At 39.9% G+C, this 18,656-nt stretch overlaps 1 protein-coding gene across 1 annotated transcript in view; it reads left to right on the top strand.

Annotated features, from left to right (window-relative positions):
• The window catches only part of LOC140755683 (uncharacterized), a 28,349-nt gene extending 11,741 nt beyond the window's left edge, over positions 1-16,608 (top strand). The window contains exons 7-19 of the mRNA XM_073090998.1: positions 870-1,178; positions 2,692-2,783; positions 3,402-3,483; positions 4,941-5,018; positions 5,888-5,979; positions 6,704-6,818; positions 7,678-7,755; positions 8,709-8,844; positions 9,832-10,044; positions 10,874-11,002; positions 12,138-12,253; positions 13,232-13,434; positions 14,936-16,608. Coding sequence (XP_072947099.1) covers positions 870-1,178; positions 2,692-2,783; positions 3,402-3,483; positions 4,941-5,018; positions 5,888-5,979; positions 6,704-6,818; positions 7,678-7,755; positions 8,709-8,844; positions 9,832-10,044; positions 10,874-11,002; positions 12,138-12,253; positions 13,232-13,434; positions 14,936-15,013 — 1,721 coding nt within the window. The 3' untranslated portion in view covers positions 15,014-16,608. The remainder of the gene's footprint in view (positions 1-869; positions 1,179-2,691; positions 2,784-3,401; positions 3,484-4,940; positions 5,019-5,887; positions 5,980-6,703; positions 6,819-7,677; positions 7,756-8,708; positions 8,845-9,831; positions 10,045-10,873; positions 11,003-12,137; positions 12,254-13,231; positions 13,435-14,935) is intronic.
• The last annotated feature ends 2,048 nt before the right edge of the window (positions 16,609-18,656 follow it).

Genomic DNA, 18,656 nt, shown 5'->3' with positions numbered 1-18,656 from the left:
CTGCCAAGTGTCTTCCACATTTCCAAATTTGCGCCCGATTTTCCACGACTTTACTTAAGATTTCCGCCGATATCACTTCGCATTCCAGTCGAATATTCTCCTTAAGAGCTGCGATTGTCCGAATACTGTTTTCACTTTTTTTATTCAGTACAAAATTTATACAAAAACAAAATAGGGTGATTAGTTTTGTGCCACCCTATATGTTTAAGCGTCAAACGTCATCTTCCTAATAAGTATATGTAATTTCGCTTGAGATGTTACATATCAATATACATACAGGGGTAAAAGCAAATCTGATATTCCTTCTCAATCCATTTTTAAATGATGAAGAACACAAGCCTGTGTGACATCTCAGGGAACGTGGTATTAGGTTAGACTTCCTAGGTTAGGTTACTTTTACTCATCATACTCACTTATTATTTTAAACGACACAGGGAAATGAAAAGACGATACTTCAAATTCTATTTAAAAATGTTATTTGTTTTTTTTTAATTTGAATGAATTTAATTTAATTTGAACAGTTCCATCTTTTCTTAATTTTTGTAAGAGGGTAGTAAGTTGCCATATCAATAAAGAAACAAAACATTTTCATAATGATTTGGGAGTTAATTATATTATAATACACTACAATATAATTGGTCACCATATCATAATAAATGTTATAATAAGCACTGGAGCATAGATTTTGAAGACTTAGGATTTTGGACAGGATAAGGATTCAGTTACAAAACATTTTTATTATTTAGGTATAATTTAGTATAACTATAAAGTGGTTTTATGTAAGTTTCTCAGTTTTTTTTGTAAATTAAATTTAATATTCTATAATACCTACGTGTTTTTCAATCATCTTTACCATTTTCCACGGCTAGGTATAATCGTGAAACAGAATAATGTGATATCAAACAACACAACGCTGAGGGTAGTCAAAAAAGTTCCCGCCAAAGGCAACCCCACGGGGCAACCTTTGAGAAAAGTGCCCCAAAAAGTACAACAAAAGATGCCCCAAAAAATGCAACAGAAATTACAACAAAAGTCACAACAAAAAGTGCCACAAAAGTTGCAACAACGCGCGCAAAAGTTGCCACAAAGACCGTTGCCCCAAAAAGGGGGTGTTGTGAGAAAAATGGGGGACAAAAAAATTATTATACGGAGAAATTCGAAATTTATCAAACGAAAAGGTAAATCGTAGCTAGGTTGCATGGGTGTAGATTTTTTCGAAATTTTTCGGATTTTCAAATTTTTTTTTTACTAAGTTTAGAATGCTCAAATTGGTGATGGTATTTGAGTCATTTTATTTTTGGATGTGCTTTCGATCTAGATTTTTTTATTTATCCTTAAAAATTACTAGAATTTAGACAAAACATACTATTTTATTTTTTAATACATCAATAACGTTAAATAAAGTAGATAGAACAAAAATAACTTATTTAAATAAATTCATTTAAATAAAATTCAAAATTTAGTTTTTTTTTACTTTTTGTATTTTTTTGGTATAAGCATGGTAATTTTCTTGTCTGCATGTAATATTTTTATTTTATAATATCCTAAATTAGTGCCATGACCAATTTGCGTAGATAACTTAGATTAAAAAAATATTTTTTCGGTGTAGGTAGTCGTAAAAATTGTAGTTATAAAAATAGAATGCATGGGATTACAAGAAATCGGTATTTTTTTTTAGATAATTATTTTTATACCTGGAAATTAAATTTTTATGTCTTTTTATAAATGTATTGAATCGTTTTTGTGGCATGCGAAATAAATGTTGTATTCTCGTAGATAGATAAAAATATAACTTTAAGATTTTTTCGTATGTTTATATTCATGTAAGATTAAGAATTTTCAAAATTTTCATTTAGTTTCGCTATAAATAAATTAGGTCCTATTTTTTAGATTTTCTTGAAGATAGATGGATCTTGCATCATTAATTGTAATAGGTTGATTTTCTTCAAGGTCTATCAATCTTTTCTATGACATATCGACAATCATATACAAGCACGAACCTATCTGAGATAGGATGTTACCCATATTGAATCGGTCTTCGCGTTAGATTGATCTGGACACATTAGTTACATGGTCAGGAACTACCTCAGGATCAATATTTTATACAGAACCTACACATTTATTTAAAAAAAAAATGTCTATGTCACTCCCACAATTTAGACGAATCCAACGATTTTTATTATGTTTATATACTCCAAGCCCTTCGGGCTGTAGGGGATGACAAAGAATAAGACATACATAAGCTCCAAAAATATTGTGCTTTGCAGTCGGGTAAAAAGGAACGCCACGGAACATTTCTATTTTCAAACAGAAAAAATTACAAAAAAAAGCGTATTAAAAAGGTTTGCGACGAAGCCAAAAAAGGTTCTTATTAGCAGACAGCCGCATGGTACGCGATGCGAAGGCCTAAGGTGTGGCATGCTTGCCTAGATTATGAAAGAAAACTAGGAAATAGCAGAGTATATTTAGTACGTCGCGACCGTTCTGTATGAGAGCTAGAACAAGAATCAAACTTGACACACATTTTAATTCAAACAGAGTTTTCCGACAGCATTATATATTTGGTTTACAAAAAGTATCAATATCCAATAGATAATAGTGATCGAGTAACACAGAAGCAATATAACTATCATCAAATTTGTGAAGCAACTTTTTCGTGGTACCAATGTAGAAGTATCATTCTCTAAACAGATTCGGCGGCGTCCTCCTCGACGGGTGACACTACGCCGCGTGTGAAACGCAAATACACGAAGAGGACGCCTAGCGCTAAGAAGAATGATCCTGTAAGTCGTAGGAATTGAGTGAATGTCGAAATTTACCATTAAAACTAATTTTGAGCCAATATGTTTAAGCAGTATGAAATATGTTTTTGCAAATGCAAAAGAACGTAGAAGCTAACGAGCATGCTGTCCACTTGATGGTAGGTGGCCATTGCCGTATGGATCTGTAATGAACCTCAGATGAGATTAGATTGCTATCTAAGTGCAGCCACAGGTGCGTTACTACCCTTGAGGACTAAGTTAAAATGACCGGAATAAGTATCAGATGTCTCTTACCACACCCCTTATACCAGAACACAGCATCGTTAAAAACTTTACTTATTAGGCAGAAATAGGTGTATACTATCTCTGGAGTGGAACCACAAATAGTTTTACCACATTTAATTTTTTTCAAAAATATTGTTATTGATATTTTGTCACTTGATCAGATAAATGACAGTTGTTTCTCTTTTTGTAGTACTTTTTCTGATTTGTAGCACTTTAAACACAGACTCTGTCCAACCAATAAATGGTATGCTTAGTAACATAACACAATGATGAACAATATGTCATATATTTGTGGTGAGTATCAATGGGTGTAATGTGAAGACTGAAGAGTAACTTTAATCCCTCTTTCCCCAGAACACACCGGATCGCGTGAAGGGTAAGAGGGGGAGGCCACGGAAGACTGATCAGATGGCAGCGGGCAGCAAGCAGCAACCCAGTGAGTTACTCTTTTTGTGTTACAAGTAGCTAACGAGCGTGCAGTCCTGTACTCTTTGTGTTTGTCCACCGCCACCGTCACCGAGCCGATACCTACCGATATTTAATGACCCGCGTGACGGAGCGGTCACCATACCGGTCTGACGCGCAAAGGTTCGATCTCCGGCCAGACGGATATGTAAATGATGAATTTAGATTTCTGTTTCTGGGTCTGGGTGTTTGTGTATTTGTCTGTGTGTTTCCATGGCACCCACGACACAGGAAATCCTAGTGTGGGGCTGTGAGTGTAGAAACCGTTTATTATTATTTTATTTTATGACGGCGCCGTAGTAGCGTACATACATTTACTATAGCCGCTTGTCCACCGCGCGTCCGTCACCTGAGCACCGTCATCCCGGCCGCCGATATTTCGAGTAGATCGGCGTGACCGCTAGATCGGCACCGAGATTTTGACGGGCCGATGTGCCGGCAATATAAAACACGCTTCTTCTCCATAAAGAAACACCTTGTGAAGTGGTGGTAGTTGTATTGACATTCTAAAAGTGCTCTGTAAAGAACCAATTTGAATAAAAAAAAAATTCAATTGATTTGATTTTGTTTGAACTTGTCCATACACTGCCGTCACACGCGTGACAGCTGGAACAAACTAAACCGATGATATCGGTCGCGGTGGACAAACCATCGCCGTCACATATTAAAATCGGCCCGAAATAATCTCGTTCTCGGTATCGGCTCGGTGACGGTGCGGTGGACAAACGAACACAGTATGAGTTTTTACGTTTACTCGAAAATGGTCTCCGTTTACGTTTTCGCTCTCTCAGCGTCCCCGTGGACCGGATCCGAACTAAAATTTAGCAGTTAAGAGTTTTTATCTTGAGTAAAGCTTTATTATTACTAACTTAATATTAAAGTAAACCTTACATTAGGGCGTCTTTGGGCGTATTAAATGAACGAAAGCAGAGAGCAGAAGATTCATCGAAAAAGCAGAGAGTTATCAGTCGCCGATTCTAAAAGTAGCATGTCTGCCCAAAAACTATTTTTTTTTTATAATGTAAGAGTAGCAGACGAGCATGCAGTCCACCTGATGGTAAGTGGCTACTGCCGCCCATGGACATCTGTAATCAACCCTAGATAAGATAAGATATTCCTACCTGAGGTCGGCCACAGATGCGCCGCTACCCCTGAGGACTAAGCTGGAACGCCTCGGAAAAGTCTGTCTCCCTTACCACACCCTTCAAACCGGAACACAGCAGCTCCTAACACTGCTGTTATCAGGTAGTCCGCGTAAAGCTGACAGTCCCATCTGAATATAGAAATGAATCGCTTCGCCATAGCAAATTGTATGACTACACCTGCTCGTAACAACTCCAGAACGGACTAGCAGTATGGCGCGGACTATACCATCCTGGAAAGATATAACCACCTCTGTCTACAAGTGTGTATTTTGTTTATTTGCAGAAATCCGCGTCGGTACTAACCTAATGCCACTAAATCAGGAACCGATATCGCTGGATAGCGACGATGAACCGGATTTGGGTGAGTTTTTCAATTATGAACTCTATAATTAATTTTATTATTATCTGAAGAAATATGTTTGAGTTTCTGTGAAATGTAGTCGGATCTTTGCCCCTTTTTAAATACTTAGGTTGCATTGTTAACATTTAAAACTGTTATTGTTTATTATTCAATCCATATAGTGTATTATTTAAATGGTCTATTGCAAAGAACTTGGTCTTTCTAAAAAATATAGTAAATAGTTTTTAATAAGAAATTTGAAAACAAAACTGTTTTGTATGAATTTTAAAGTAAATAATATAGTGGAAGGTAAATAATAAGACGATTGTATATAATGTAGAAAGACTATTAGATATAATGCGGTCTACTCGAAAGACCACGGTCTTTTCAGTAGACCAATACAAATTCGATGGGCTTTTTACCCGACTACAAAAAAAGAAGGAGGTTTCTCAATTTGACCGTATATATGTCTTTTTTGTTGTATGATTTTGAAAAAAATCAGCCTATTTTTCAAAAAACATCGGTCTTTCCAGTAGACCACACAGTTTTGTATGTATTTCTTTTTATAACATAGGATTAGCAGACGAGCATGCAGTCCACCTGATGGTAAGTAGCAACTGCCCCAATGGACATCTGTAATCAACCCCAGATAGGATTAGATATTCCGACCTCCCTTCCTTCCGTCCTTGGTCAGCCACAGATGCTCCGCAAACCCTGAGGATTCAGCTGGAACGTCTGGGAAAAGTATGTCTCTTACCACACATCAAACCAGAACACAGCAGCGCTTAACACTGCTGTTATAACAGAAATAGGTGTGGCGGTGGTGCCGCCGGAGTTGAATCACAAAGCGTTCTATCACTTTTTATGTATTGTTACCATTTTTATGACAGGATCGCCAGGCCAGGCGTCAGATTCTCTCAGCCTAGACGAAAATCTGCGCGCAATCAGGCATATTCATGAGAAATACGCTAATATTGACAAGGTAATGTATGTTATCCAGCTGATTAACTATTTGTATTTTACTAGCCCGCGTAGCCCTTCGTACGGGTAGAATAGCAAAAGGTTTTTCTGTCACCGCTTGGCAGCGTTTTGCATGGGGTTTGTAGATTTCGAAGAGGATACCAGTAAAGGAACTTCACGGAGCTGGTTAATGGATGAAACGTTTTTCTTTTATATGAAATTAAATATGTCAAAAAAATACAAATAGGTTGAAGAATAAATATTTCAAAAAAAAAGAAAATTGCAAATGGGTTGACTAAAAAATTTCAGTCCTGAGTATGACTAGAGTTTTTTTTTTTCAAAATGAATTGGTTCGATTCCCGGCTAGGGAAATAGACTAAAAAAACCTAATGATGCAGTAACTCTTTTCAGCATTTTCGCTATTCCTTATGGTTTCTGATTTGACCATAAGGGCTCACTTGTTAAATTCATCTTGTATAGATAAAAAACGCTTTAAAAATACGCTGTGTACTCTCATAGCCCCCACACTAGGATGCCAATAACACACATAAAGACGAATACAAAAACACCAAGACCCAGAACAGAAATCTAAATTCAACACATAGGTATCACTATATCTATCTGTCTGGCCAGGGATCAAACCCGGAACACTGCGCGTCAGATCGGTATAGTGACCTCTTCGATACGCTGATCATATTTCGTCAATATTTAACATTTATTTACTTAACATAGAATTTTTCTTTCAGGATGATCTGTACGAGGCTCACCTTTTGGCGGCAAATTTCAAGAAACCACCGATGGATCAGGTGCAGAGGTTGAAACAGGATGATGATGAAGTTCTCTCGGTCAGAAGTTCTGATGGTAAGGTTATCATCATGATTATTATATTTAATATTGTCATCATTATCTCCACTATTATTATCATCTTTATTATTATTTATCGTCACCATTATTATCATTATTATTTTTGCCGTCGGCGTCAAATTGTAGGAATGGGTTCTCTTAGAATGAGAAGGTTTAGACCATAGTCCTCCGCGCTAGCCGAGTGTGGATTTGTAGACTTCACATACATCAGAACTTTTCTTAAAAGATCCCTCAAGTTTCTTCACGATATATTCCTTCACCGCTAATATCATAATTAATTTCATATACACACTTTACTTTGAAAAATCAGAGATGCGTGCCTGGGATTCGAACCTCGGACCCTTCGACCGAGAGGCAGACGTTCAACCACTTCATTTAATAGTTAAATTATTTTCTTTGTTATTATTGCGCTGCTCGCAAACTTTATAAATAATTTAATAAATAAATCATCATTATTATTGTTATCATTGTGACTATCATCATCATCACTATTGCTATCATCATCATCACACTTGATAGATTGAACCTGTTAGAACCACAGTATCCTAACTACCAAAATCGATTTACACTATGGAGAAAAATAAAAGTGTATAGTCCGCTCTGAAGTTGTTGCGAGGAGGTGTAGTCATACAATTTGCTATGGCGACGCGAATCATTTCTATATTCAGAGCGGACTAGCAGTTTTACGCGGACTATACAACATTTTTAAAGTACGAAAATACAAATAGGTCAATAATCATTGAAATGCAGTTAGGCCACTCTCGTTCTAGCAGCCTCAATTAGCATCCATATTTTCCTAAGTTTCATCAACTTATAGGTATTTTACAGAATATACATAAAATAATATTTTTTTCAGGTGCATCAGTGAAAGAATTGGACACACGAGTTGAGAAATTGGAAGATTCTGATTCAGATTCGGGGAGCAGCAGTTCAGGTAAGGATTACACTATGTGTTATACATACACATACATGCGACATACATCAAATCTTATCTGGGATTAGTTATAGATTTCCATGGGCAACTGTAGCCATTTACCGACAGATGGACTACATCTCGTTTGTAACTTTTATACTATAAGGTTAAGGTGGTAGAACCCTTTGTGGTTCGACTCCGGCGGCACCACCGCCACACCTATTTCTGTTATATCAGCAGTGAAGCGCTGCTGTGTTCTGGTTTGAAGTGTGGTAAGAGACATACTTATCCGGCGCATTCCAGCTTAGTCCTCACGAGTAGCAGCGCATCTGTGGCCGACCGCAGGTAAGATTATGTAATCCTATCTGGGGTTGATTACAGATATCCATATGACAGTAGCTTACCATCAGGTGGACAGCATGCTTATCTCATCATAATTCCATCACTGTTCCATTGCTGGGCACGGGTCTCCTCTCAATAAGAGTAGTATTAAGCCATAGTCCACCGCACTGGCCATGTTGGTAGACTTCACATACCTTTGAACACGTTTTTTTTTTAAGTTTTCGCAGGTATGCTTCTCTGCCACTCCTATCTATACATATAAATAAAATTGGAGTGTCGGTTTTTCATATTGAAATAACCGCTTTTTACTACATGCATATGAATATACATACTATTACGGTACATACACCAAAATAACATTTCTTAAAATTTCTGTCTGTCTGTCTGTCTGTTTGTTCTGGCTAATCTCTAAAATGGCTGAACCGATTTTGACGGGACTTTTGTATTATTGGCAGGTAGCTGATGTAATACGGAGTAACTTGGCTACTTAAATTTTAGGACTAGCTGTGCCCCGCGGTCTCACCCGCGTTATTTCTTTTTAACGCTGGTGAAACCGCGGGACACATCTTATATAAATCTTATATAAATAAACATGGTGACCTCATAAAAACAGCAAGTTATGTCCCCAACAGGCAGCACGTCCTCCGGCAGCAGTTCGTCTTCGTCCTCCGGCAGCAGTAGCAGTTCTAACAGTACGGACAGCGACACTGATAGTGCGGATGATGCCGCGGATGGGGATGACGCGCCGCGACCCGCCGGGAATGATAAGTGAGTTGCGGGATGTGGGGGGTCTGGGGGATAGTGAGGGGTACATTGTAGCAAGCAGTGGGTGGTGGGGAAGGACGATTGAGTGTTGTTTGGGGGTGACGGGGGGTTCTGGGGGGTAGTGGGGGTACTGGATGGGATTTGGGGAGTTTGGGAGATAGTGGGGGTTGAGTGGGGATAGGGGTTTGGGGGATAGTGTGAGGGTATGAGTGTGGGGTGTAGCGAGTGATGGACGGTGGGGAACGACGAGTTTGTGGGTGACGGGGGGTTTCTGTGGGGTAGCGAGGGTGCTGCATAGCGAGCAGTAAACTGGGGGATCTGGGAGATAGTGGGAGTCAACGTAGCAAGCAGGGGAAGGTGGGGTAGAACAATAGCCCCATTACTCCCGGGAAATGACAGGTGAGGGAAGTAGGGGGTATACGGAAGCAAGCAATGGTCGGCGGGGTAGTGGTATTGAGGTTTAACGATCACATGCCACATGACAATAAGTCACAGTGAACACATTTAAACGATTTTTTTTTAAATAACGCCAAAGTAGTATTACTTATGACGTGTGTTACGTTACACGCACGTTTTTTAACCCAATTCATATTAATCCTAAAGTCTTTCCAACATAAGACTAGCTGTTTCTTAAATTCATTTTATTCACCAAAATTATTGATGTTAAACATCTATAGCCGCACGTAAAACCGATTTCTGGTGTGGCGACGCATGCCGTGGCGACGCGTCGCCACGCTATACGATGGTATATATACAGTCTATATGCAGTAGTGTGTACGGTGTGGCGACGCGTCGCCATGCGCAATCGAATTCAATAAATAGTCATCGTTATCTGGAAAAAATCGTAATATTTTATTTTATCATTATGACATATTTAGTTCCTATCACAATATGTTCTTTTCTGCATATTACTTTTACAAAATAATGTCGATGTTTCACATCTGCCAGGCGTCCCGTGACGGCTCACATTATTTTTTTCTTTTTTCACAGCTCCTTCGGCGCCTGGTCGTACGCGGGCACGAACCAATCCGGCACGATATCGGTGAGCGGATCCGGTTCCGATTCCGATCCAGAACGGGACCGGTCCGACATGCCGGCGCCGTCGCTACAGGACGACATCAGCGAGTCCGACAACGAGTCGCCGGACAAGATATTCCAGTGTCACATCTGCAGGAAGTGGTACTCCACGAAGGTTAATCTCAAGTGAGTGGTGATTTTTGCGGAGGGTAATGTTTAATGGAGGGTAATGTTTTACCAAGGAGGGTAATGTAGTGAGGAGGGGTAATATTTTTAGGAGGGTAATGTATGTTTTCTACCCTAGACGTGCAAAAATGATATAACGATAATTGTAATTTCAAGTGAATGCACCTTGCAGAGGGTAATGTTATTTGATCATTTTGTATGTATGTCTGTATGTGTGTTTAGATATGTGTGTATATTCCAGTGTCACATCTGCAGGAAGTGGAACTCCACGAAGGTTAATCTCAAGTGAGTGCGGAGGGTAATGTTTTTTATTTCATCAAGGAGGGTAATGTCGTGAGGTCGATGTTTTTTTTATTTTATCAATGAAGGTGATGTCGGGAGGAGGGTGTTTTTTATTTTATCAAGGAGGGTAATGTCGTGAGGAGAGTGTCGTGAAGAAGAGAATGTTTTGAGGAGGGTAATGTTTTAAAATGAGGCTGATATTTTAAAGGAGGGTAATATTACCCTAGAAGTGCCAAAAAATCTATGATGGTGAGGGTAATTTCAAGTGCACTTTTGCGGAGTTGCGGAGGGTAATGATTTTAGAGCGTGTATGTGTTTTTTGTACAAGAGGCCAAAAATATTGAGTAAATTTAAACGAGGGTAATGTCTTCGAGCGTATGTACTTATGTATGAATATGTGTGTGTGCGTGTGCGTGCATAAGATGTTTATTAAACATTTTTTTCTTTTAAATTTCGTGTTTGTTTCTTTTACTATCCAATGAATGATATGTTGTATGATTGATTTCTAGTAACGGATAATAACAGGACAATTCTCCTTGTCCAACAGAATCCACCGTCGCATCCACCAGAACAAGGGCGGCGGCAACAGCCGCTCCCGGACCCGATCGACGGACCGCTACGAGTGCGACTGTTGCAACGCGACGTTCAACCGCCGCGAGAAGCTGTGGGAGCACAAGTGAGTGGCCACCCATTTGTTGTTGTTGTAGTGTGCACCGCTCGACCGACCGCTACGAGTGCGACTGTTGCAACGCGACGTTCAACCGCCGCGAGAAGCTGTGGGAGCACAAGTGAGTGGCCACCCATTTGTTGTTGTTGTAGTGTGCACCGCTCGACCGACCGCTACGAGTGCGACTGTTGCAACGCGACGTTCAACCGCCGCGAGAAGCTCTGGGAGCACAAGTGAGTGGCCACCCATATTATTTTCTAATTTTAATATTGAATTAGCAAACGAGCGCGCAGTCCACTTGATGGTAAGGCACTACTGCCCTTGGACATCTGTAATAAATCTCAGATTAGAGTCCTACTTGTGGTCGGCCACTGCGTTGCAACTCCTAAGCACTAAGCTGGAATGCCTTGGTTACTTATTCGAAATACTTATGTCTCCCTTACTTTGACTTCAGAAATATGTAATAAACCAACATTTATTTCAATTATTTTTTTCTTTGTAGTGACATAGAAGTCGGTTGTATTTTTTGTTAAAAAAATTTTTTCACCCTTTTTAGTGATGACATACTAACATTTATATTAATACAATATAAAATTGCAAAAACGTGATCATGAATGAAGGTAAGGTCTGAATTTACATTGATTGGAACCGCCCGCTCGCAGGCCGCTCCCGCGCCCTGCTCGCTTAGTTTTATATTATCTTATATGATCCAACCTAACCTAACTAAATAGTCAATGATGAACTGACTTTGCAATTCTATTCGAACCTACACCAAATATCTTCAAACACAACTCAATTATTCATCATAAACGGCGAAGTTATGGCTGTTATATTTACATGGGTGGAGGAGTTCCCCTCATTTTCTCCAGAACCCATCGATGGATTCTAACCATATTTAAATGGGACCAATTTCCAGCTCGTCCCTAAACAATAAAAAAATAATTATTAAAATCGGACCACTAACGGCGGAGTAATTCGTGTACATACATAAAATAAAAAAAAATAAAAAAAAAAGATACCGGCCGAATTGATAACCACCTCCTTTTTGAAGTCGGTTAATTACACTAATTGTTAGAAAACTTTTGAAAATACTGAATATTATGTTTTATTTTCTAAATTTTCAATAATTTATTGTTCTTTACAGGGCTGAAGCGCACCGCGGCGCTATGACCGTGCGATGCGAGGTGTGTCGCAAGTGCTTCGAGGATGAGGCGGAATTGGCCGCACACGACGGCAACCACACGGCTGACGAGCGAGCTGGTCAGTTGTTACTCTATCATCATTGTCATTAATGTCGTGGTCTAGTTAAAAGCAATATTAAATACGAACTAAAAATTAACATGTATATACAAAATTTACATTAAATGCTATATCTGAGGATTAGGATGCTAATTAACACAGCCGGAATCCACACCAGTGGCGTACAGAAGTGGATAGGGTCCGGGGCGGAAACTTGAATGGAGGCCTCAGTTTGCCTGTGATTCGGTGACCTTTTCGATGACTGATACACATTTCATAGATAGTTTGGTCCGACAACCTTTTTTAGCAACTGTGTTTGGAGGCCCCCTAAAGTCGAGGGCCCGGGACAGACCACTTCACCCCTAAAGCAGCTAAGGATCCACATCTTTCCAACTCCGAAAAGAATAAATGCCTCATTTTACACGTAAGTGTGGCGGTGGTATCTCAGCCGGGGATTCGTTATTGTTATAATTGTCATTATAACAATAGGCATGATGACAATATTGAAAAATCGAAGAATAAATGATTTACTTAAAAACAATATGTTGAAAGCATTCTCAAAAATAGCCCAGTTTTAATAAAAACTTTAGGATTCATTATATTTTCAATAAAATTAAAGTATAAAATACTGCAGTCGGCCATCTTGTCTAAAACGCTAATCGGGGCGAAATGACGTCATTTTTTTGGCGTGCCACCGTATTGCTTGAACTTTTCTATGGGATATCGAAGCGTGACGTCACTCGCGGACGCCATGACACCCGTGAGTGTTTTCGCGCTTAATTCAAAATTTGTTTGTAAAATGCTAATAATAAATTCAGTTTCCGTTGATACTGAATTTATTGCCGAAATAATACGATTTTTGGAATCAGTAGACATGTACCTACATTATAGAAGGGGAGTTCAAAATTTGTCATCATGTCCATTGCTAACGGCGCCTCCCTCGTCCACTCTTCTCTACCGACTTGACTATATCTCACGGTCCCCCTCTTTCTCCCCCAGGTCGTTGCTCCGAGTGCGGCGCTACATTCGCCCGCTACGAGCAACTCCGGCGTCACCGGGCGTGCGCTCACTCCGCCACGCCGCCGGCGGCGAGACTGCCGCACGCGTGCTCGCAGTGCGGCAAGCGCTTCGGGCACGCGCACTCGCTCACCCGCCACATGCACAACCACGCGCGGCAGCTGTACCGCTGCGTCGTGTGCAAGGTGCGTACACATATATGTATATGCCGTCACTCCCACGCCTACACTCAGTTTTACTCATCCACATCGTCATCGTCTCACTGACTTTAAGTCACATTCATAGTCATAGTCATGCTCGCCCTCTTACACCATCATAGTGATGCTCACCCTGGCACACCCTCATAGTCATGCTCGCCCTCGCACACCCTCATAGTCATGCTCACCCTCTTACACAATCATTGTCATGTTCACCCTGGCACACCCTCATAGTCATGCTCACCCTCTTACACAATCATTGTCATGTTCACCCTGACACACCCTCATAGTCGTGCTCGCCCTCTTACACCATCATAGTGATGCTCATCCTGGCACACCCTCATAGTCATGCTCGCCCTCGCACACCCTCATAGTCATGCTCACCCTCTTACACAATCATTGTCATGTTCACCCTGGCACACCCTCATAGTCATGCTCACCCTCTTACACAATCATTGTCATGTTCACCCTGACACACCCTCATAGTCGTGCTCGCCCTCTTACACCATCATAGTGATGCTCATCCTGGCACACCCTCATAGTCATGCTCGCCCTCGCACACCCTCATAGTCATGCTCACCCTCTTACACAATCATTGTCATGTTCACCCTGGCACACCCTCATAGTCATGCTCACCCTCTTACACAATCATTGTCATGTTCACCCTGACACACCCTCATAGTCGTGCTCGCCCTCTTACACCATCATAGTGATGCTCATCCTGGCACACCCTCATAGTCATGCTGGCCCTCGCACACCCTCATAGTCATGCTCACCCTCTTACACAATCATTGTCATGTTCACCCTGGCACACCCTCATAGTCATACTCACCTTCTTACACTATCATATTCATGCTCACCCTGGCACACCCTCATAGTCATGTTCGCCCTCGCACACCATCATAGTCATACTCACCCTGGCACACCATCATAGTCATGCTCGCCCTGGCAATCTATTCACAACAGTACTCTTCCTAACATTCACCCTTTAGCTCATCCACCCGCACCCTCATATTCATCGTGACTGTCATACTCACTGTCATCTTCATAGTCACTCTGATCTTCACTTATACGCCCTCACACACTCACCCATCTTCGTCCATAAAATCACCCTCGTACTCACTCATCCTCATTCATGCTTACCTATACAGTCACTTTTACACTCACATATTCAAACATACAGCAGCTACTATGTAAACAAAAAATATAGGGTTGAAAAGTAAGAAAGACAAAAATGACCTTAGGAAAAGAAGGAAAAAATACATGAATTAATGACACTTTACCTTATTACTGGCTTATTATTTAGTTATTTTTAAATTTCACATATTTGACTTGGAAAGAAAAAGAAAACAAAAACATTTGACATACACTTTAGTTTATCACTGATATTATTATTTAGTTGGTTATTCTATGACAAATATTTGACATTAACTTAATGACGTTTCTTTACCTATAAGGCTAATTTAATTATTACATATTTATGTTACAGGCATCATTCGTCCGCGCGGACCAACTCGCGCAGCATCTAAACAGCCACCTCGCGGACTACAAGCGCTTGAAGCAATAGGCGGTTGGCGAGCGGTTCAAACGCAGCGTTTTTGACGCCCGGTGTGTTGTAGCTGTAAATGTTGTTATGTCGCCACGACCGGTGTAAATGTGATTCGTCGAATATGTTCGTCCGGTCCGGTATTGTGTTGTCCGATACGATCTGATGGTGAACTGTGCTATCCGGTTCTAAAAAAATATCGGATACGTTAAATTTACACTTATTCTGTCTGATCGGTCCGTGTTGTCCGATATCTGTTCGCGATATGATCTGATGTTGGTGAACTGATGTGCTGTCCGGTTACGGTCGGATATACCATCCGATAAAAATATCGGATACGTTAAATGTATACTTATTCTGTCTGATCGGTCTGAGCTGTCCGATATCGGTCCGGGATACGATCTGATGTTGGTGAACTGATGTGCTATCCGGTTTCGGTCTGATATACGATCCGATAAAATATCGGATACGTTAAATTTTTACTTATAAAAGGACTTGTCCTGTCTGTGTTATCCGATATCGGTCCGATATTTTTCGATATTCCACTCCTAAGGGGATTATGTAGGGGTTAAAAGTTTGTATGAAAATCTTCCGGTTTTGAAGCAAGCTCTATGAAACTTAGTATTTGGCTTTCTGGTCAGAAATATTAGAATAACTTTTCACCGTTTCAAAAAATTGATCCTTAAGGGGGTAATAGGGGTGATGTTGTCTTGTTAGTAATATTAAAATAACTTTGCAGAGTTTTTGGTAAATAGACCCCTAAAAATATAAAATAGGGGTTTAAATTTTGTATTATATTATATTTATTTATGATTCATATTTTTATGATTTACGCGTTCAAAGTCGCTGGTAAAAGCTAACATATATGCATATACTTATTATGAAGTCATATCGAATTGATACGATATATCGGACCGGTATATCGGATGATATCCTGTATAAAGTATATACTTAGATGTAATGTCGGACATTTGTTAATGAATTTTAAATAACTGATATGATAACTTTATTAAGTTTCCGATTACGATTTTATCGTTTTAATTATGAATTTTACTACGGAACTATATTTATTTTTACTCTCAACCCATCATCATCATCAACCCATTACTGTGCCACTGCTGGGCACGGGTTTTCACTCAGAATGACGATTAGGCCACAGTACACCGCGCTGGACAAGTGCGTATTGGTAGACTTCACATACCTTTGAAAACTTATTTTTTAATCTCTCAGGTATGAAGGTTATCTCACGAAGTTTTCCTTCACCGTTTAAGCAAGTGATAATTAAATTTATAATACGCACATAACTTTGAAAAATCAGAGATGCGTGTCTAGGATTTGAACCCCGGCCCCCTCGATCGAGAGGCCGAGTTTCTTAACCACTAGGCTATCACTGCTTATAGTTATAAGTTATTTTGTTTTGAGAGTTTCTCAACTCAAATTAAATTAAATTTACTTACGTTATCGTGGGTGCTATTAAAACACCCATAACCTACCTTTTATATACATTTCTGTCTCGGGAATCTAACCTAAATCTTCGTGCCTAATCAGTATAGCGACTTACGTCACTACAATCTTGTAATCCGGTAATTAAATTATCGCCATCCGGATATCCGGATCCGGTAATGTCCGGTAATATCAGGTGTTTAACGTCATCCGGATATCCGGATATAAAAATCGGATGCCCCGTTAACCGGATCCGGTTTTAATATTACAGTCCGCGCCAAACTTCTAGTCCGCTCTGAAGTTGTTGCGCGCAGGTGTAGTCAGAGAGCCAATGCGGTCGTATACAACTACAAGCATATACTCCGTAGCAACGTAACGCACACTAACGCAGCTATGTACCCGCGGACGAGAGCGGGCAGCGGGGGGTGTCGGGGTCCCGCTAATATCTACAATTTGCTGTTGCGACGCGACTCGTTTCTATATTTAGAGCGGACTAGAAGTTCGGCGCGGACTCTACTTCACTACACTAGTTTTATCTATATACATGTAACTGTGCTTGCCTGATGGCTACTGACCATTTATAGTGTTCAAAATTCATTCATTTGTAAATATTAATAACATTTATATAAATTAAGCACCTATTTCGCAAATAATCGAGTCAATCTGAAAAAAATCTACTTTTTTGAATAGTCCACGTAAAACTGCTAGTCCGCTCTGAATATAGAAATGAATCGCGTCGCCATAGTAATGTATGACTACACCTGCTCGCAACTTCAGAGCGGACTAGCAGTTTGGCGCGGACGATACAAGAAAAGTAGTAAACGAGCATGCAGTCCATCTGATAAGTCACTGTATAGTCATTTGTACAACTCCATATAGAGTAGGTTCTACCTGAAGCCGATCACACGTCACCACGCGCGCACTAAGCCGCTCCTCATATGTAAGTCAGTCACACCCGCACACCGACACGCTGAACTGCTTCACGATAGACATATGTAGGTGTGGCGGTGGTGTACCTTATTTTTTTATAGGAGTAGCAGACGAGCATGCAGTCCACCTGATGGTAAGCTACTGCCGTATGGACATCTGTAATCAGCCCCGGATAAGATTCCTAGCTATAGTCGGCCACAGATGCACTACCCCTAAGGACTAAGCTGGAACGCCTCGGAAAAGTCTGTCTCCCTTACCACACCCTTCAAACCATCACAGCAGCGTTGCACACTGCTGTTATAACAGAAATAGGTGTGGCGGTGGTGCCGCTGAACGAACCACAGAGGGTACTACCCTCAATATGTATTCAATGTATAACTAAAAACTCAGTGTGTATAACCAACCTTGAAAGATACTTTTGGACTCTATAGGTGGCGCTGTAGTCGACATTTTTTCTTTACAGAACATATTTGATCCAATCCATACGTATAATATAGATATAATAGGTGCTCTAACTTTTGTGGTTAAAACTTCTTTAACGGCGTTGTGACCTTTTTGTTATGCGTAAAAAATGTTAAACTTGCGTCAGGACACGTGACTTGATCGAAAATTCGTAAGACGGTATATCAAACTGCAAAAGTCAAGATGTCATCCGGTGTCAGCATAGAAAAAGTATGTTAATGGGTGTCAGTGTTATTTTTTATTTATTATATTTTATTATTCAGGTTAGGTTTTGAAAGTTTCCACTTCTGCCGGCACCCCTGGAATGCAACCTGTTGATTTTTTCTTTAGTTTGTCATTTATCATTACTTAACAGAATTTGATCCTTATAAGCGACACTATTCGATGGTGGAATAATACAGGATGTTTGATTTTTCAAAATGAAATCCTTCGATTCCTGGCTAAGGATATCGATTTAAAATAGAATGATGCAGTATTAGTTTTTATCAAAATCGGCCTCGTAACTCGTTTCAGCATTTTTCGCTATTATAATTTCGGATTTGGCCCTGAAGGCTCACTTGAAAAAGTCACTGTATATAAAATCAAAATCAGTTCATGTATTTGTGAAAAACAATGTGATTATATATCAACTGTATGTAAAATGTAAAAATGTTTTTTAAGATTATTCTGAAGTCGAAAGTTACAGATTAGTGATGTATAGTCCGCGCCAAACTGCTAGTCCGCTCTGAAGTTGTTGCGAGCAGGTGTAGTCATACAATTTGCTATGACGACGCGATTCATTTCTATATTCAGAGCGGACTAGAAGTTTTTCGCGGACTATACTAAATAT

This window comes from Epargyreus clarus, unplaced genomic scaffold (genome assembly GCF_041222505.1).
Source record: "Epargyreus clarus isolate Ecla_fem2 unplaced genomic scaffold, WU_Ecla_fem_2.2 ptg000033l, whole genome shotgun sequence".
NCBI lineage: Eukaryota > Metazoa > Arthropoda > Insecta > Lepidoptera > Hesperiidae > Epargyreus > Epargyreus clarus.
The sequence above is the reverse complement of the archived record's forward strand: the minus strand, read 5'-3'. Positions and strand labels throughout refer to the sequence as shown.